General features: G+C 40.9%; 2 protein-coding genes across 3 annotated transcripts in view; one reads left to right on the top strand and one right to left on the bottom strand.

Moving 5' to 3' along the window:
• The first annotated feature begins 419 nt into the window (after positions 1-419).
• The window catches only part of CDC20B (cell division cycle 20B), a 60,113-nt gene continuing 39,870 nt past the window's right edge, over positions 420-20,662 (top strand). The window contains exons 1-2 of the mRNA XM_017959548.3: positions 420-715; positions 994-1,056. Coding sequence (XP_017815037.2) covers positions 653-715; positions 994-1,056 — 126 coding nt within the window. The 5' untranslated portion in view covers positions 420-652. The remainder of the gene's footprint in view (positions 716-993; positions 1,057-20,662) is intronic.
• On the bottom strand, positions 6,674-14,710 carry GPX8 (glutathione peroxidase 8 (putative)). Of its 2 annotated transcripts, XM_031666155.1 has the most exons (3): positions 13,604-14,503; positions 12,747-13,008; positions 6,674-9,926 (listed from the first exon to the last, which is right to left on the bottom strand). In XM_031666155.1, the coding sequence occupies exons 1-3, from the start codon at positions 13,805-13,807 to the stop codon at positions 9,763-9,765; spliced, it is 630 nt and encodes a 209-aa protein (XP_031522015.1). In that variant the 5' UTR covers positions 13,808-14,503; the 3' UTR covers positions 6,674-9,762. The 2 variants fall into 2 exon arrangements, with proteins under 2 accessions (XP_031522015.1, XP_031522016.1); XM_031666156.1 differs by lacking the exon at positions 12,747-13,008 and having other exon boundaries at positions 13,604-14,710.

Raw genomic sequence — 20,662 nt, 5'->3', positions numbered from 1 at the left:
AGCTGACACAGCGATTACCAACGGACAGAGGCCAGAGAGCTGTACACCCTCCGATCCTGCAAAGGCAGGGTGTGGTTGAACAAAGAGAAGTGAGAGCCGAGAAACAGGGATTAGGGCCGTTATAAGGAAACATTCTTGTTTCTGAAAATGGAAAGATTGTGAACTCCCAGAACCCGCTTCTTAGCCCGCCAACCCCTCTGCCTCCCGCTGCGGTGGCAGCCCCCGGTGCCAGGCCCAGCCGCAGACCCGCCACGGCTCGCGGCAAAGCTTGGCGCCGGGGTGCGCGCCTAGTCCGGAGGCGGTGACTGGGCGGGGCGCAGAGAGGGCCGGCAGGGGCGGGGCCGCGGCGCGCGCCGGGGAATCCCTCCTGGGCTCTGACGTCACCACGGCGCAGGCCAATAAGAAGGCGGCGAGGGGGATTCCCGCGCCAACTGCCGCGCCGCCGGGTTTTTAAATGGTACCCAGGGGAACACCTTGCAGCGGCGGTGGGAGGAGTGGGGGACCTGGAGGGAGGTGGTGAAATAGAATGGTCTTGGGGGACGGGACTCCAGGGGTTTGACGTTAGGCGTCAAGACTGACTTAGACCTGGAAAGAAAACCAGAGGCGGTCGAGGAGAGAGGCCAAACGCCAGGCAGGGCGAAGTCAGCCGGAGATGGAGTGGAAACTGGAGCGCACCGCGCCTCGGAGGGTCCGCACCGAAGAGGAGATGCTGTGGGTGAGTAATGCCCTGTTTTGCATTCTCCCCAAGTCTCTAATGCGGGGTCAAAGGCCCCGTTCGTAATACCTGTTTAGGACCAAGAGGTGGTACCAAACTCTAAGCCCGGGTCGTACATTTGAATGAAGTAATTTAGTTATATTCTGAAGGTGCCTAGTTGCCTTAAAAAAAAAAAAAAAGTGTAATCTGACAAGCACAGGATCTAGAAAAATTCCACACCTGAAATTATGATTTTGCTAAATAGTTTCTCTCTCAATATATTATCTGTGTTTTCAAAGGAAAGTATCATGCGTGTGCTCTCCAAAGAACTGAAGCAGAAGAAAAGTCAAAGCTCCACCAAGGTGAGTGTCCAGGGCTTGTTCTTGTTCTCTGTTTTAATTCTGATCTTGAACAAACGAATTCTTGGTAAAGAATGTATTTGTAGGAAGTATGAGCTGGTCTGAAAATATGAGAATTTAAGTACAGTATCTTATTACATACTAAAAAAATTTCTTTACGAAACTGAAGATCCCAGAAAAATAATGCAATCATTTGCATCTGAATCGTTCTTTCTAGTTTTTGCCTCCACAGCAAAGGATAAAGCTGGGATGTCAGGTAGGCAGTGTATTGCTAGCGGCTGTTAATACTTTTTTTTTTTTTTTGAGACGGAGTCTCGCTCTGTAGCCCAGGCTGGAGTGCAGTGGCCGGATCTTAGCTCACTGCAAGCTCCGCCTCCCGGGTCCACGCCATTCTCTTACCTCAGCCTCCCGAGTAGCTGGGACTCCGCCACCTCCCCCGGCTAGTTTTTTTTGTATTTTTTAGTAGAGACGGGGTTTCACCGTGTTAGCCAGGAGGGTCTCGATCTCCTGACCTCGTGATCCACCCGTCTCGGCCTCCCAAAGTGCTGAGATTACAGGCTTGAGCCACGGCGCCCGGCCCCTGTTAATAATTTTAACAGTTGTTTGTTGTACTCCTCTCTGTTGCATTCAGAAGCACGGCCCCCAAAGAAATGGAAATGGTGCCATCTTGTGGACAATGTGGAGAAGTGGCATAAACCACGGTTTTTAACGTGAGCTGTTTAAAGTTGATCCAAAGTATTACCTGTTCTCTTTGAAAGACCAAACCCAAAGGTCTGTAGTGTCTCTTGTAATCAGTGTAAAAGGAAACAAATTTAAACGGTTTTAGAAACATGTTTCATAAACAGCCTTCATCTGCTTTAGATGTCGGTCATCATTTACCATGCTTCTCTCTAGGCTCAATAGTTCATCTTCCTTTGACCTGTACTCATAGATTCTAGTTCCAAATCCATCACCATTTTAATATATTTTTCTAGATCTTATGTAAATGTTTCAACTAGGCACCGTGGCTCATGCCTATAATCCCAGCACTTTGGGAGGCTGAGGCAGGAGGATCATTTGAGGCCAGGACTTCAAGACGAACCTGGACAACACAGGGAGACCTTGTCTTTACAAAAAAACTGCAAAAATTAGCTGGGCATGATGACTTGTGCTTGTAGTCCCAGCTACTTGGGAGCCTGAGGCAGGAGGATCGCTTGAGCCTAGGAGTTCAAGGCTGCAGTGAGCTATGATTGCACTACTGCACTCCAGCCTGGAGGACAGAGCCAGACCCTGCCTCTTAAAAAAAATTTCTGTATTCAAGTGGTAACATCCTAAATTGAATACATAATTGCATTTGCAGAACTCGATTACTAATGTCATTTCTAGTAGGAGGAAACTAATCACATTTAAGCCCTTACATTTCTTAAATACTTTAATGTTGATTTCTTCCCCCCAAACACTGCTGCAGTTTTGTGTCATGCCCAGCTTATGTATTATCACGACTCCTAGATATTTTACCTTCTAATACAGGCAACTAATCTTTTGATCAGTAAATAGAAGTGATTTGAAAAGGTATAGTTAAGTAACTTTTTATTTATTTTTTTGAGACAGAGTCTTGCTTTGTTGCCCAGGTTGGAGTGCAGTGGTGCAATCTCGGCTCACTGCAAACTCCGGCTTCCAGGCTCAAGTGATTCTCATGCCTCAGACTCCTGAGTAGCTGGGATTACAGGCAGCACCATCATGCCGGGCTAATTTTTGTATTTTTAGTAGAGACAGGGTTTCACCATGTTGGCCAGGCTGGTCTGGAACTTGTGACCTCAGGGGATTAGCCAACCTCGGCCTCCCAAAGTGCTGGGATTACAAGCGTAAGCTGTCTACAGTTAAGGAACTTTTAAAATTCATTTGTACTGCAGTAACATATCTTCATTATCCAAGCATTTAATTTGGAAAACCTAAGTGTGAGTATTCTGAACATTTTAAAGTTTTTGTTTACCTTTTATGTTTTTGACTAGATTCAAACAAATATTGATTTCATTTCTTATAGTCCTGAAGTAATACATTTTGTCCATAAGTTTTCTTTAATGTGACTATTAAGATTAGAGTTCTGCCACTGTGTTCATGTTACAAATTTAGCCTCGGTGACTTTCTGGGCCACGAGAATCAGCAGTGACCTGAATCAGGTAGGCAGTGTATTGTTAGCTGGCTGCTTGAGTCAAGTCAGCAGCCACAACTACCCTGCCACTTGCTTCTGGATAAATTCTTCTTGTCAATGAAGTGCTCTGGCTACCTGTGTGTGATGAGCTGGCAGTGTATTGTTAGCTGGTTGAATATGTGAATGGCATCAGCTAACATGCAACTGCTGTCTTATTGCATATACAATGAAAATCAGAGTGTAACTGAATCTGTAATTAGTGTGTGTTTACGTGTACTTTCTGCTATGAAGCAAGGCACTATTTACCATAATATATTATTGCCATTAACTTACAATACAGTAATACTTATAATACAATGGACAGTTTTATAATGGTAAGGAAAGTACTACAATTACTTAAATTTTTTTCCTTTTAAGAAAAATTTACTTATGCCTGCTTTTCCATAACTAAAAGTTTTTAAGAAATATTTTTGGAGTCTTTGGAGTCTTTTGGAGTAGACAGTGTTTAAGTATTTGTGAAATTATATATTTTTACATGTAAGGTTTAGAATGTAATAACAATGTGGAATGGACCTACAATGTGTCCCCAGATTTTCAGTGAAGTCTTTGGGATTCTTTCTGCATCATTAGTTTCTGAATACAGCATTAGAATCGGTTTCCAAAACCGTGACTGTGTATACCAGCTGGAGGGAAAGTTGAGGTAATTTTCCAGATGAGTCAGTCAACTAAAACATTTTTCACTTGAAATATCAAGAATATTGGGGATTTTTTTTGGATGGGGAATGGTTTAATTTTTTTTGGAAGATTTACCTCAATCCTTTCACTTCATTTTCTGTAAAAACACAGGTTCATGAAATATTTGGAAGGGAGCAAGAGATTTAACTTGTGAAGTGGGAAGAACTGACCATACATTATGACTTTAAATATTTTCTCTTTCCCTGAGAGGCATTTTGGCCCATGAAGCAGTATAGATATGTGCTGGCTTCCAGACATGCAGTATTTTTGTGTGGACATTTGTAGCCAGTTAGTGGAACTGACTTTGGTGGTGCCATCAGTTAGTTAAGCCATAGATGAGATATAAGAAATATTTCGGCCGGGCGCGGTGGCTCAAGCCTGTAATCCCAGCACTTTGGGAGGCCGAGACGGGCGGATCACAAGGTCAGCAGATCGAGACCATCCTGGCTAACCCGGTGAAACCCCGTCTCTACTAAAAAATACAAAAAACTAGCCGGGCGAAGTGGCGGGCGCCTGTAGTCCCAGCTACTCGGGAGGCTGAGGCAGGAGAATGGCGTGAACCCGGGAGGCGGAGCTTGCAGTGAGCTGAGATCCGGCCACTGCACTCCAGCCTGGGTGACAGAGCAAGACCCCGTCTCAAAAAAAAAAAAAAAAAAAGAAATATTTCACATTCTCTACTGTACTGGATTGTAAGTTATTGGTAAAATGATTTTTATGCTTTCCTTATTTAAATATAAACATATTTCTAGAACATGGGTTAAATAGATATCTATAGCTTGATTCTTATGCATTTTACTACTTTCAAATCACATCCTCTTTTTGTTGTTGCCCAGTGTTATTCACTTTCAGGAGATTTATGTTTAAGTATATCTTCCATGTAAAAATTGTTTTCATCTTGTCTCTTTTTAAGGTTAAATTTCAACATGTTATTTTTCTATACAGAGTCACTGACCTGGTGATAAAAATAAAACCTACTAAATTTAGAAGTCTTGGCTTTTGTGTTTTAGTTTTTTAAAATTAAACAGCAAGACACAAAATGCCAACTTTATTTTATTTTAGATCAAGGGGTACATGTGCAGGTTTGTTACGTGAATATATTGGGTGATGCTGGGGTTTGGGCTTCTAGTGAACCTGTCTCCCAAATAATGAACATTGTACCCAATAGGTAGTTTTTCGGTCCTTGTGTTCCTTTCTTCCTACCCCTTCTGGAGTCCCCAGTGTCTACTGTTTCCATCTTCATGTCCATGTGTACCCATTGTTTAGCTCCCACTTAGAAGTGAGAATATGCCATAATTGATTTTCTGTTTCTGAAAATGACAACTTAAATTAAAAAAAATTTTTTCTTTTTTAGAACTGTTGATTCTGTAGGGAAACCAACTTTAAGTTCAATAAACAGAAGACATTTAAAGTTGTGGTTTAGTCTCATATTATTGAGATGATGAGAAAAGAGGGAAGGAATGGAATGAAATAAAAGTATGTTAAAGAAATAAAAAATACGTTAAAGAGATGAATGGGTTAGGAGGAAAGTGAAGATACAAATTAAAAGAGAAAATGTTTCCATAGGTGGGAGAGGGAAAGAAAGGGATACACACTGGGATATCAAGGGTCAAACAGAGGGAAAAGGGATTGGAAAAAGAGGAGGGAGGCTCTGCTGATGGCAAAGTATTTTCTCCCAGGTGTTTTCTCTTGAGGCAGTCTCTTGGCTGTTCACTGGTACTGGGAATGTCACTACCTCCCATCGCTGCCCTCTGAACCTCTCACTATTATAGTGATAGCCTCCTTCTTTCTCTCTCTCTGCTGCGTTTTATTTCCCTGCAAAGACACTATGCTGCTCTGCAAGAGACATACTTAACAGTTCAGCTGGAGGAGGGGAACGGAAGAGTGGGAAGGAGTGTGATGGATTAGTTTCTAGGCATAACAATTATTAGAATTTTATTCTATGGGAAAGATAAAATCCAGCAGAGGACTAAATATAGACAGAGTGTCCTCATATCAGCTCCACCCAAACATGTCATTTTTCTTTCAAAGGAACACCACAAATCAATGTGGTGCAATCATGGCTCACTGCAGCCTCTACCTCCTGGGCTTAAGCAATCCTCTCACCTCAGCCTCCTGAGGAGATGGAACCACAGGTATGTGCTACCACACCTGGCTAATTAAATTTTTTTTTTTTTTTTTTTTTTTTTGGGCAGAGACAGGGTCGCTCTGTTGCCCAGGCTGGAGTTTAGTGGAGCCATCTCGGCTCACTGCAGCCTTGATCTCTTTGGGCTCAAGCAATCCTTCCACCTCAGCCTCCTATGTAGCTGGGACCTGAGGCATGTGCCACCACACCCAGCTAATTTTTTGATTTTTTTGTGGAGACGGGGTTTTGCCATGTTGCCTCAGGCTTGTCTCTAACTCCTGAGCTCAAGTGATCCTCCCTCCTCAGCTGCTTAAAGTGCTGATATTACAGGCCTGAGCCATCATGCCCATCCCCAATTGTCATATTTTTAGAAATTTTGCATCCTAGTTACTAAACCATTGGTAGATTGAAATTGGCCATGAGGGAGCATGAGCATTTACACTGAACTGGCAAATGCTGTATGTCAGGATTCCTCCTCCAGAGTCTGCTATTAAACATGTACCAGCCACCATTATATATATGCTACATACACTGCAGTTATTAAGAATTATATATATGTACATGTATACATACTATTGATACAGTGTAATTGTTAAACATTTAAAAAAATGAAATACAACTTTCAGGGCACATTTCAGGCAAATTCATATTTATTCCAGTCTCTAACACTCTGTTGTTCCGTCTGCTGTAAGATGATCAGGAGTTAGTATGAAGTATTCTTCTCTACGCACCAAAGAAAACAAACAAAGCAAACTTCAAGTCAGTGAATTAGTTACCACAGTTAAAATGCATTTGATTTTGTCCTTTTCCTTTTTCACAAGGACAACAGCTGAATACTCTTTTATGTGATGCATGATATTTTTCTTTTTCTCTTTTTTTTTTTTTTGAGACAGAGTCTTTGAGATGGGGTCTTGCTCTGTCGCCCAGGTTGGAGTGCAGTGGTGTGATCTTGGCTCATTGCAACCTCAGCCTCCTGTTTTCAAGTGATTCTTCTGCCTCAGCTTCCCAAGTAGCTGGGATTACAGGCACATGCCACCATGCCCGGCTAATTTTTGTATCTTTTACAAAAAATACAAATACAAAGATGGTCACCATGTTGGCCAGGATGGTCTCGAACTCCTGACCTCAAGTGATCCGCCCGCCTCGGCCTCCCTAAGTGCTGGGATTACCGGCGTGAGTCACCGCGCCTGGCTCTGATGTTGATATTTTTCTGTTACAGTCCTTAGCCCAGGCATCCTGTAGCACTCCATGTCCCAGACTTTTTGATGCAGAAACAAGACTGAAGGAAGATTGTCCAATATAGGAAAGATTCAACTTTTCCTCTGTGTGTTTGTCCACTGGTATTCCTATGAGGCATTTGAGTTACAGGTAGCAGCACCTTAGCAAATGACTCCAATCCCTCTCTCAGCACACATAACCTAATTGTTACGGAACCCCGAAGGGACACCTGAATGTCCTTTCTTTCAAGGCAATACGTATGACATGCTTTCAAATCTCCGCCTGCCTACTCTGCTTACCTAAAGGGCAAGGGGAGAAAATCCAGCACTGACATAGAATCTGTAGGTTGAATAAGGCAACCAAGATTAGAGATGTAAGTGAAGAAACCCACTTTTTCTGGCTTTGAAGAGAACTAGTGACTTACGGCAGGACGTTCATCTGTATCATGTTGACTGGGACAGTCCTGGTTGTTCCCAGTGCAGCTCCATTATCATCCATCTGGCAGTGGGGAGTCTCTGCTGCCCATGTGGTGCTGGCATATGCAGTTCTGCTCAGGCCCCTAACGTGAATGCATAAAACACCCCTGCAGTGCCACAGCACTGCTATGAGCTCATGGAAGGCATATGTGGGGATACAAGGCAAGAGTTCTCTGGCAGCAACACTTGGAGGGGCCGCCTGAACAAAAGTTTTCTTAGAGGCTCATAATTCAAATTGCTAATAGGCTCTTGGGGCAAAATTGCAAAGGACAGATAGACTTGTTGGGTGGCTTCTGTTTTTGTTCCAGCAATCCAGGTTAATTCTGATTTCCTTCCTGGTCACTTAAAACACCTTGCTAAGTGTGTTAATTGACTTTTAAAGTTGCAAAGGGCTTTTTTATTCCATTCAACCCCTGTTCAATTTACAGGTGAGGAAACTGAAATAAGGTACTTAAGTGACTTGCCTAAAGTCACGCAGCTGGCGAGCAGTAGGAGCAGGCTTGCTGACACACTCATCTGGCATTTGTGAGGCTATCCCTACAAATCCTCTTGACTTCTGGTAGAAACTCCACCTCCACCTCCACCAAATATCTTTCTAAATACCTTCATAGCTGGGTGGCTGGATATGTACTTTGAAGCAGAAGATGCTTCATGAAGTATTTTTGGTTTATCTAAGAACTTTGGTCCAAATACATATACAGAACTATTTACTGAGGTAGCATTACTGAATTCGCCATAAGAAACATCTTCACTTTCATCCATTAGGTCAGGATTTGGGAGTCAAGTCACAGACTACTTAAATCGGGTCTTTTTCTTCTTAGAAAATTTTATATGACTATTTTTACATTTTTGGCCATCTTCCTATTTATTTTATGCAGTGAATGTGTATTTCATGAGGCAATAATCAACCTTCACCAACTTGGCAGTTTGCTTTGTTAGCCAATTATAAGGCTAACAAAATATAAAGGCCATGACTTTGGGAGAAGAAGTGCCTTGTGACTCTACTAAAAGGTTCAGTGACTGCTGATCTACACTTTAGGACTTATATGATCACCCCATTTTTACACTAGAGTTTAGGCTGTTTGGAGTTTGTTTTTACTATTTCAGCCATCAGAATGATGCAGCATTGAATTCCTTCCACGTGGCTAATCTAGAATGAATACATTAGCAACCCAAATCAACCTATAAGGAATCAAGCTAAATTGTCTTATACTCATGTCCTTTTTTCTACACTTGGGATTTTCACGCAAGAGTAAAGACTGACTTATTTGGTAATATTATGATTACAGAATTTGAGTTGCTTCTAAAAAATAATGCAGAGAGAAATACTGAAAATGAAGACTTTTTCAAATGTTATAATATGGCCATTTATAAATGACTATTTATATATGTCAGTTGCATACATAGTGACAGTTATAGTAAAACACTAGGAACCTACACTTAAAGAGAAAAAACAAACAAAATCCTGTACATAAAACAAGCACACATATATAAGGATTTGAATCTATGTATATATATTTTATACTTTTCAACATTTGTGTTTTATTACGTTAACATAACCATTTACAGTTATTCCAGAAATTTCAGTCATACACAGTGCTCTTGAATCCAAAGAATGGTCTAGTGTGTTAGCATTTTCATCAAGTACAGTCCTAGAAAATGTCAAGTTGAACAATAAGATATGGAGGCACACTGGTCACTGAATTCTGAATTCTTTAGCACAGTCAGAGGAAGTAGTTAATATATTTCATGTTGATTCTTTGGCTACTCTTGATTTTGCTTTGGGTAACATCTTCATCCTGGGAACATTCATTACCACTTAATAGCAAGATAACATTAAAAAAAAATCCTTCTTTGCCACATTTAATAGCATGTTTAAAGAGGCAGAGGTTGCAATGAGCTGAGGTTGCACCACTGCACTCCAGCCTGGGTGACAGAGTGAGACATTGTCTCCAAAAAGGTGTTTAAAATGAGACCAAACCCTCATGGAGACATTTCTCTGTTCTATTAGAAATGCAATGGCATTCTCATAGATCCTCTTTCTTTTTTATGATCAGTTGTCTAACCAGAGCTGCTATGTCAGGCCTGATGACTTCAATGGGCTCCTCTGGCCTCCAGAACTTCACAACTTGACCCTCAGGGTTGACAAGATACTTCCAAAAATTCCACCTTGGTTCCTTCTTTGAAGAATCTAAAATATCCAGAACATATTTTCATGAGCATAATTTTATTCTTTGTCAAGATTTTCACTTCTATTAGTATCTGCATAAATGACAACTTTAGTATCACGTTCTAGGATTGTCATAATATCAAAAACAAAACACCCAAACAAAGTGAAAGTCAAGGTTAGAGTAACCAGATTTCAATATACTTGATGACTTCACCTATGAGTCTACTCATCTAGGATGTGATCTTAGTATCATGAAATAAAGCAAAGTAGGCTGGGAGTGGTAGCTTATGCCTGTAATCCCAGCACTTTGGGAGGCTGAGGTGGGTGGATCACCTAAGGTCAGGAGTTTGAGACCAGCCTGCCCAACATGGTGAAATCCTGTCTCTACTAAAAATACAAAAAATTAGCTGGGTGTGTTGGCATGTGCCTGTAATCCCCGCTACTCGGGAGGCTGAGACAGTAGGATCACTTGAACCCAGGAGGCGGAGGTTGCAGTGAGCTGAGATCACGCCATTGTCCTCCAGCCTGGGGGACAAGAGCGAAACTCTGTGTCAAGTAAAATAAAAGCAAAAAAAAAAAAAAAAAAAAAAAAATTAAAGTTGTAATCCCAAATTGCTGGGATTACAGATGTGTGCCACCACACTAGGTGAATTTTTGTATTTTGAGTGGAGACGGGGTTTTGGCCTCCCAAAGGGAATAATCACCTTATTTTGAAAAGCAATAACTTTTTTTTTGGCAGGGTCTCACTGTATTGCCCCGGCTGCCCTTGAACTCCTGGGCACTCAAGTGATCCTCCTGTCTTGGCTTCCCAAAGTGCTGGGATTACAGGCATGAGCCACCATGCCCAGCCATGATATCCTTTTGATAAACCTTAATTTATGTAAGAAATGTAGATGTTTTTTCTATTTATACCACTCAAGATTTATGTTCATTTTATTGACTAACGTGAGAAAAAATATAATAATTATAACTAAAATTTATGAAGTGCTTACTATGTGCCTAGTAATGGATGCTGCGTGCTTCAAATTGATCCTCTCATTTAATCTTACAGGGACCCTATGAGGTGGGTATTATTATCATCCCCGTTTTGCAGATGAGATAAATGGAGGCCTAGACACAAGGTCACGTGGCTAGTAAGTGGTCGAGCCGGGATTGCTATACAGGCCTTTTTACTCCAGAGCTCATGCTCTTAACCTTTGGGCCCTATGATCCTATCTAAGTGGAATGAAACCTTAAATCACTGTTACCTTTTTGATTACACAGGCTAAGAGGGGTTTCAGAAGGTTTGTAGTGATAAAGAGAAATAACCTATGAGCTATTGCACCCACGTATCTGGCTGCTATAACTGAAGAATGATTAGTTCAATGGCATGTGCTTGGGCTTTTCTTTCCTCAGTGCACCCTCAAAATAAAAGGAATAAAGACCTCGCTGTGGTTGCCATTTACGGCGTTAGGCATTATATCAACTTTCCCTAGAAATTAAACATAATGTTTTCAGAAGATTGTGACTTCACATTTATGTGAAATATTATAGATCACGATTTGGTTTGTTGGATTAGAAGCTTGATTGCCTGAGTGAGGTCATAGTTTTATCAAAACCCAAGTTATCTACAGTGAAAATAGGACTGAAGATGTCATCAGAATAAGTTAGATGAGAGAATGTTAGCTAATGTCCTTTATTGATTGATTGATTGATTGATTTAAGATGGAGGCTTGCTCTGTCGCCCAGGCTGGAGTGCAGTGTCGCGATTTCAGCTCATTGCAACCTCTGCCTCTGCGTTCAAGCGAATCTCCTGCCTTAGCCTCCCGAATAGCTGGGATTACAGGTGCCCACCACCACGCCTGGCTAATTTTTGTATTATTAGTAGAGACAGGGTTTCACTGCATTGGCCAGACTAGTCTCTAACTCCTGACCTCAAGTGATCTGCCTGCCTTGGCCTCCCAAAGTGCTGTGATTACAGGCGTGAGCCACCACATCCGGCCTTTTTTTTTTTTTTTTTTTGACTAATGTCATTTAGAACAGTGTCTGGCACAGAGCAAGCGGTGTATAAGTACTTTATTTTTACTATTAACACACTTAATTCCAAACAATCTTAAGAAGTCGGTACTATTGATAGCCCATTTAACAAATGAGAAACAGGCACAGAGAAGTTAAGAAGCCACACAGCAAAAACAAGAGAGCAGGGATTTGAACTCAGGTAGCCTGAGGCCAAAGCCTATATGCTGTCACTACGCCTTATGACCTTTGTGCTAAGTGACCTTGGCAAGTCTTTAAACAGATTTCTGTAGCTAGCTTAATTGGAGAGATAGCCTAACACTACTGCCCTCTAAAGAATCAAGTTATATGTTTTTGGATTTTAGCAAAAATCTGGTAAGCTGACATATTCATCCTTGAGAATATTGTTTCAGATAAGAAAGGCAACATAAAATTAGCCACAAACATATGTTAACTAATATTGCCCAGCACTATTCATGAGAGCTGGGTGGCTTTAATGATGGGAAGGGACATTTCCCCAGATGCTAGTTACACGAGAGGAGAATTAAGATATTTTGTGAAAATGGCCATGGGCACACTTTAAATAAATTCTTCAGGAAGATGGTCGTAAGGAATAAAATACATTGGAATAGAATTATTTTACCATCTAAGACGCTAAAACATTGGTTTCAGGGGAGCATAACTCCTAGAAGTTACAAAGGATGAGATTCTGGCTCTTTGATAGTTTTATGACGCTTTCCTGATCCAAAGTTTCAAACGAGATAGGAAAGTATTGTCCTGGTATAATTGTTTAAAAATGAAAAGCAATTTAAAACATTATACTGGTGAGGCAAGGCAGATATTTACCAACAAGAAATCTAAATGCAGGTTCTCCTTCTGATCCTAGAATCTTAATCTTGTGGAAGATGGGGAATGTTACTCCGTAGTTTTTTCTTGCAAAAGATTCTACCTCCTTGCTCGGGCGGGGCTCCGATTCTCCAAACTGATTGCAGGGAAAAGCCAACACGCTGAAGTGGGATGGTCCAAACTCTTTGTGCAGTTCCTTCAGTGCTAAGTAATTTCTGTCTGTGAGTTGGCAGTCACTAGCCACGTTTACAACTAGTGAAACCTCCCGGAAAAAGAAAAAAATCCAACCGGAAAGTGAAGCAAAAGATTTTAAAAAATTCTGCAAGTAGTTAAAATCCTAAACAATTTTGGGGGACTATAACCTCTGATTGATGTTTTTTTCATATTTTTGGACACACAACGTTCTATTGAAAACTGTAACCTAGATGCCTGGGTTAAGGCCCTGAAATAGTACTGCCATTAAACAAGCATTAGGTACTCATGAAAGTTTATTTTTAAATTAAAGATAAAACTATGATCCTTGATAAGTGCTTTTTAAAGTTATTCGATTATAGAACCAATACTTTTATTAATAAATGTCATCATGTTCACATTACTAACTATAAGTATTTTCCAAACAACTTTATATATCAATTCAGCACAAAATTAAAGCATTTTAAAGAAGACAAGATAATTGGAATTTATTATTTAGAAGCAAACTATCAGAACTCTAATAATGAAAGTGATGTACTAATACAATTACTCTGAAGACTAAATTCCAACTTATGACCATGTAACAGCAAAAAATGATTTTATTAAGAGGAATAAACAGAGACAAGGAGAAACGGTAACAATAAAAATCAGATGATGCAACTTACTTTGCCTTTATACTTTTCCAGAGAAACAGTTCTTCCTTTTGCATCCTTCACTTCAAAGGCATAAAAGCTGTTGATTTTAGGTTTGAGGAATTTTAGTTGTAGAAGAAATAGCGTTACTGTGCATAGAACCATAGACAGCAAAACTGCAAATACCTTTGCTCTGGGCCCGGAACATTTTAGCGGGTAAGCTGCAAGAGGCTCCATGTTGGAGGATTCTAGAGGGAAGTCTCAGCAGCCTGGAATTCAAGGAGGAGCTGAAACTTGAAACCGGCTTAGTTTAACGGAAAACCAGGAAGGACAGACTGCCTGCCTTCACTGCTAAGGAACAGAAAAACTCCTTCTCAGAGGGGGAATGAAGCGAAACTACTGAATGAAGCAAGGAGCTCTGCAGAATTTCAAAGTATTTGTGATGTAATTATAATTTTTGTTAGAAAAATCAGTACATTTTTGGTAAGTCTTTGACATTCTCCCTACAAAGAAAATATTTCGCCAGCAGATGGTGCTCTTGTAACTTGAAAGCTATGGAGGGCTCATCCCCATGCTAAGCATCCTGTATATTTATTTAACAACTGTTTGGATGCAGAGGATACAGTACAATGCTCAGCAATAGTTTAGAATGTAGATTAAATGACCATATACTCATATGATGTATAGCCTGAAGGACGTTACTATTACATGTATGGATTAAATATGCTATATGAGTTCAGGAAATTTGTAGTGGAAAGAGCAGTGAAATATCTGAAAAGGCTATTTACCCTGACTCATCTAGCTAAGGCAATCAAATACCAGGTGAATACAGTCAAAATAAATATGTTAAAAACAGTGAAGGTGTTAAAAAAGCCCTTCTTTATCATAAAGCAAACTATAGTCCAGTGTTTTTCAAATTTCTGATCATGACCCCCAGTCAGTAGTGCACTTTACAACGTAACTGGGTACAAACATACACAACTGAGAAACAACACTTCTTCTTTGAACTGTGATGCACCCCCACCTGTTGCATTTTTAAACAACCCAGTTCTGACCTATCAAAATGATTTCATCATTCACCAATGCACTGCAACCTATAGATAGAAAAAACTGAGGCCGGGCATGGTGGCTTGTGCCTGTAATCTCAGCATTTTGGGAGGCCTAGATGGGAGGATCACTTGAGCCCAGGAGTTCAAGACCAACTTGGGCAAGAAAGCGAGACCACTGTCTCTAAAAATTTTTTTTTTTTTTTTTTTTAAATTAGCTGGTTGTGGTGGGGCATGCCTGTGGTCCCAGTTATACAGGTGGCTAAGGTGGGAGGATCGCTTGATCCCAGGGGACTGAGGCTGCAGTGAGTCATGTTTGTAGCACTGCATTGCAGCCCGGGTGACAGAGTGAGACTGTCTTAAGATCAAAACAAAAGAAGAAGAGGGAAAAAAGAAAAAATTGAACTCCATAATAAAGTAGTAATTTAGCAGTTAAGTAAGGCAATTCTACCAAGAAAACTCTGAAAACAAACAAACCCTGCAAAACCCATCTCTACTTGGGTACATCAGCTAATTGCTTCATTTTTTTTCTCTTTATTTCCCCCCACTGGCTGTTGCCTGGCACAGGCAGCCTAACTTTGCTGTTGCTAATGGTCATGAATTTTAGGGGTGGGTATGGGGAGGCAATTGAAGGCTGCATATCTTAAAAGCCATTCACTTTCAATTCTGCTCTGTTTAAGACTCACAGCAAGATCTGGATGAAGGGGCATTATTCCATTTGATCACGTGTGTTTCCAGAAAGTGCAGGGAATGAGCTGAGACGCTTGTGGAGTGCCCTTCCTATCACTGTTAGCTTGCGGATCTTCAGAGAGGGTGCTCAGGGCGCTGCCTGCTCTTCAGGTGCCCGCTCTGTGGCATGTGTGTTTTTGGGTGGCTGAGCAAAACCCATAGCCTACTGTGTAAAACCTGTGAGAGAAACCACTCTACTCCTACTCTCATGGCCCAGTAAGAATGGATACAGTAGAAAAGGAAATGACTATGCAGAAAGTATTCCCTTTTAAACATAATTCCTAGTAAAGAACAAAATTGTATCACTTCCTGATAATTTTACTTTGGTGTTCTCTGGCTGAATTGTTTAAAAAGTCAAAGTCCCTGTGTTTGTATGACATGAACACTGCTATGTTACTTAAGCTCTCTGGCCTTGCTCTCTAAATGGGATCTGGGACCTTCCACAGTACCATCACCTGGGCATTTGGTAGAAACACACACACACACACACACACACACACACACACAAAATAGAAACACAGCATCTTGGGCCCCACCCCAGACTTCCCGAGTCAGAATCTACTTTTACAGGATCTCCTCATGACACATACACACGTTTAAGTTTGAGAACCTTTAGACCTCAGCCTTTTTTTGGTTTCAGAGCAACAAGAGTCTTTGATTTCTCTGTTTTCCATAGTGGATGTGTTTCATGTCTCTATGAATACACGAGATATTTTAACTCCTCAGGCTGTACAAGCAAATGGCTCAGGAGCATGCATTTTAAAATTAATTCGTAGAATACCTGCTATAATTTGAGCCATGTAAACCCAACTCATTATAACTGTGTTTTGAGGTGGAAAGAGAGTGATTTATCTCTGGCAGGGATGTTGACTGACTACTGCTTCAGCAGGGCCCCACAGGGTGATATTATTTTGATAAAATCACTGTGATAATTTCTAGTTCATTGTTTTATAAGTACAGAAACTCTTATCAAGTGATCCAGAGATGAATGGATTTGAAAAGGCCAAAATTATGCTGTTACAAACTTGCATGTGATTGCTGAATAAGCCAGTTTTTACAACCAGAAATAAAACATTATGCAGGCCTGATGTTGAGGTTGGTTTGACCACAAAATTCCATATTATATGAATACAACTTTGAAAACTTCAGTGTATGTCTCCTGTCAAGGATGAAATCAGAGTCAGTTTGTTAACTTAATGTTCCTAAGGCTTAAGAGCTTCAAATAATGAAGGCATGATATATAAATTTTCACATTGGCCCATTAACCAAACATTCAGACAGCACTTTGGAGAACTCATGTGCTGGACAGCATTGGATGAACACAGATTTTGACCCTGGCACACCTCTTCTTTGTTGTTTTGGCAGTCTTTCTCTGCATACATTTTGATGTCATCATCTCTCAGCCTTCTGGGGATCTGCCATCATTGTTTTCATGTTCTGTCTATACTAACTCTATTCTCAGACTATAGATATATCAAAAATGGCACATTTCTCTGCGTAAGGGGTAATATGTTAGAAAAACCACCAGCACTCTTTCAGTAAATGAAGGAAGGCTTCTTACAGGAGGGGAAGAGATTGATGAGTTCATGGTGAAGGCAGGAGGAAGCTACCGAGTCAAGAATGGGATAAAGCAGTTGACTCAATTATCAACCAACTCAGGCACTGGAAAGGATACAAATAAGGTGCAAGGGAAGGAGCCAGCCTCAGGCAAATGTAAAATCAATTTTGGAAATATGAGAACACACATGAAACAGGGAAGGATTACAAGGCAGCAAATAACTGAGTGCTAAATAAATGACTTGTTGTTGTTGTTGTTGTTGTTTTTTTTTTTGAGACAGAGTCTTGCTCTGTCAGCTAGGCTGGAGTGCAGTGGTGCAACCTCGGCTCACTGCAACCCCCACCTCCTGGGTTCGAGTGATTCTCCGGCCTCAGTCTCCTGAGTAGCTGGGACTACAGGCATGTGCCAAAACGCCCAGCTAATTTTTGTATTTTTAGTAGTGATGGGGTTTCACCATATTAGTCAGGCTGGTCATGAACTCCTGACCTCGTTAGCTGCCTGCCTCAGCCTCCAAAAGTGCTGGGATTACAGGTGCAAGCCACCACGCCTGGCCAATGACTTATGTTTTTAGAGAGCTTTATACTGCACACAATCTTCTTTAGTATACACATTATTTTCTTCACAATAATTCTTTGAAATAGGGAGCAGTTAACTCAGCCAAGATCACAGAATTAGTGAATGGAACAATGAAGAATAGAGTTTTGAACTTTCGACTTCATAACCAAAGTTATTTCAACTTCATGAAACTGTTTCTGTGTAATAGGTAAATAAGTTTATTTAGAAGGAAACATGGTAGGTGAGGAGATGGCTGTAGTACTCTGGTGGAGAGGTCATACAGTTTGGCTGTGTCCCCACCCAAATCTCACCTTGAATTGTAATAATCCCCACATGTGAAGGGTGGGGCCGGATGGAGATAACTAAATCATGGGGGTGGTTTCCCCTATACTGTTCTCGTGGTAGTGAATAAGTCTCACAAGACCTGATGGTTTTGTAAATGGGAGTTCTCCTGCACAAGCTTTTGCCTGCTGCCACGTAAGACATGACTTTGCTCCTCATTCACCCTCCACCATGATTGTGAGGACTCCTTAGCCATGTGGAACCGTGAGTCCATTAAATCTCTTTCCTTTGTAAATTACCCAGCCTCAGGTATGTCTTTATTAGCAGTGTGAGAACAGACTAATACAAGGGGTTTCATTCATCAGGAGGCATTTTGTTTTATAAGAGATCACTGTATAAGCGCCCAAAAAGGAGAGGGCATGGAGAACACCACCAAAAGGCTTGTCTGTGTGTACTGAAGTTATCTGGAAGGGGCCCCAGGAAGTCTGCAGAACAGCAGGTCCAGATGATAGATAAAGAGTCTTAGTGAGGGCAGCCTTGGCCAGCACGATGGAAGGAAGGGGTGGGTGCTAAAGATGCTTTGTAGACCACGCTGGCGATGGAGATAAAGGATGACGTTTACCTGAAAATGACCTTGACAGTGTGTGGGTCATATTGCCCACTAGGATGGGAAGGCATTGAAGGTTCAAACATGAGAAGATGAACATTTTGGTCTTCATGACTAATTTGAAATAGCATTGAGACCCTACATTTGAAACGTCTTGTGGACAGAATGTTGCTGCGTTGGGCTAGTGGTGGGTGGGAGGGGCACACACTCAGAGGTTAAGGAACGAGGTTAGGGTATGCTTCAGAGCTACCTGGGCTGTCTTTGCTACTTTTATCTTTGTCTTGAGGTTCTAGCAAGACTGGCATCACCAGCAGGTCTTTTCTGGCATGTCTAGGTTTTTCCCACCCACTGGATATTTGTGTGTCAAATTATTTGTCAGTAGACATATTTGTTTCTATTTTCTCAGTTGTTTCATTCTGCTACTTCCTGACTTTATTTTTAACCCCTCTGGGTTCTTTTCTAATTATTTTTGGCTCTGGTGCTCTGAATTCCTCCTGGTTTAATGTCACTGTGATGTGAACTCTACAGGTAAACAAGCTGAATTGATGTGCTTGGAGTACCAAGTCATTCATCCCTTTTCCCTTCTTTGTCTTACTTTTCTTATCTTCCTCTTCCTTTCTATTAATAAATACTTGAGTCATTCAAAACTATGCGACAGGCATTTCCTCAGCAGGAGATAGATCCTGGAACAGAAGTTTAAAAATACTGAAGATGAAATAGCACAATCTGCAGCAGTGTTTCCTTCACTGCAGTCATTGAAGGAATACCACTGTGTGATTTGCCGTATCTCTATATCATTTATTTGCTTAACATTTTAATATTCATACTAACAAATGAGTATTTAAATACAATTTATTTTTCTAAAATTAATTTTTTATAAAGAAAACTTTACATCAAAACTAAAAAATTATAAAATGACATTAAATATATAATTATTAATGTTCATCTATACCACTATGAACCATATGTCCCTAGTGCAGGGACTGACAGAATTTTACTTTATATTCAAACTGTGCTCTCTTTCAAAGTTCTCTGAACTGAATCTACCCCTTCGTGGGTCCTGGTTGTATCATAAGGAGCAATATAAAGTATGTTTTTCTTTTATTCATAGATTGCATCCCTTTAAATATTTGAAGACAGTTCATTTTGGGTTTTCCTCTTTTTTCTTTTTCTTTTTGTAATTTGAGACAGGGTCTCACTCCATCACCAGTGGCATGATCATGGCTCACTGCATCCTCGACCTCCTGGGATCAAGCGATGCTCCCACCTTAGCCTCCCAAGTGGCTGGGACCACAGGTGCGTGCCACCATGCACACCTAGTTTTTTGATTTTTTTTTTTTAGAGATGGGGTCTCACTTGCCCAGGCTGGTCTGGAACTCCTGGCCTCAAGTGATTTCCCCTCTGCATTGGCCCCCCAAAGTGCTTGGATTACAGGTGTGAGCCACTGCACCAGACCCTTTTGAGTCTTCTTTCTTCTAGACTAAGCACCCCAGGTTTCCACCATTGGATGTGCTGGGGTGTTGCCCCATTACTGTGTTTACCCTGACCCCTGTCACTGTGGTCTCTTTCCTCCAAATGAACTCAGGGTTTGAATCCTGACTCGTCCATCTGCCTTCTTGAAGAACAGTTCTGGGACTGAACGTGGTTCTCCAGATGCTATCTGAGCGGTGCAGAGACACAGGGTTTTGATTGCTCCTGTTCTGGACACTATTTTTCTGTCAATGGGACCTAAAATTGTACTGATTTTTTACAATCATTTCACTGTGCTGTTCACCCATATTCTAGTGGGGGCCTGCCTAACACTGTCAATCTTTTTCACTGCATGTCAGTTCTCTTCCATCTTATGCCTGTGCAATGAAGAAAAAAAATCTAAATAAGAATATTGTTCATGCAACTTGATTGAATTAAATTTTGCTGCTTTGGCCCTTGTCCCAGATTTATTCTGTATTCTATTCTGTCCTTTAGTATTTTAATTATATTTTCAACTTAGAGTAATCAACAATTTTGATAAATAGATCTCCATTTAAGCTGCTGATAACGAGTTGAATAGCAGAAGGCCAGAGACTAAACCCTTTAGTCCACCACAGGGTGATTTATTCAGGCTAACGTGGATCCGCTCACTTGTGCTATCTAGGACACTGGCAGCAAATTTATTACTAGTTACTTGCTCCTCCTATTGGAAAACCATGAAAAATAATACATTTATCTATCAGGGGGCATGTATTTTTCATATTTGTCATGTTTTGCTCATAGATCACTAACACGTATCAGTTTTGAAAGTGCTGTCATTCCTCTGGGTTTTATTTATCTGGCCC

The sequence above is a fragment of the Papio anubis genome, chromosome 5 (genome assembly GCF_008728515.1).
Source record: "Papio anubis isolate 15944 chromosome 5, Panubis1.0, whole genome shotgun sequence".
NCBI classification, from domain to species: domain Eukaryota; kingdom Metazoa; phylum Chordata; class Mammalia; order Primates; family Cercopithecidae; genus Papio; species Papio anubis.
The sequence above is the reverse complement of the archived record's forward strand: the minus strand, read 5'-3'. Positions and strand labels throughout refer to the sequence as shown.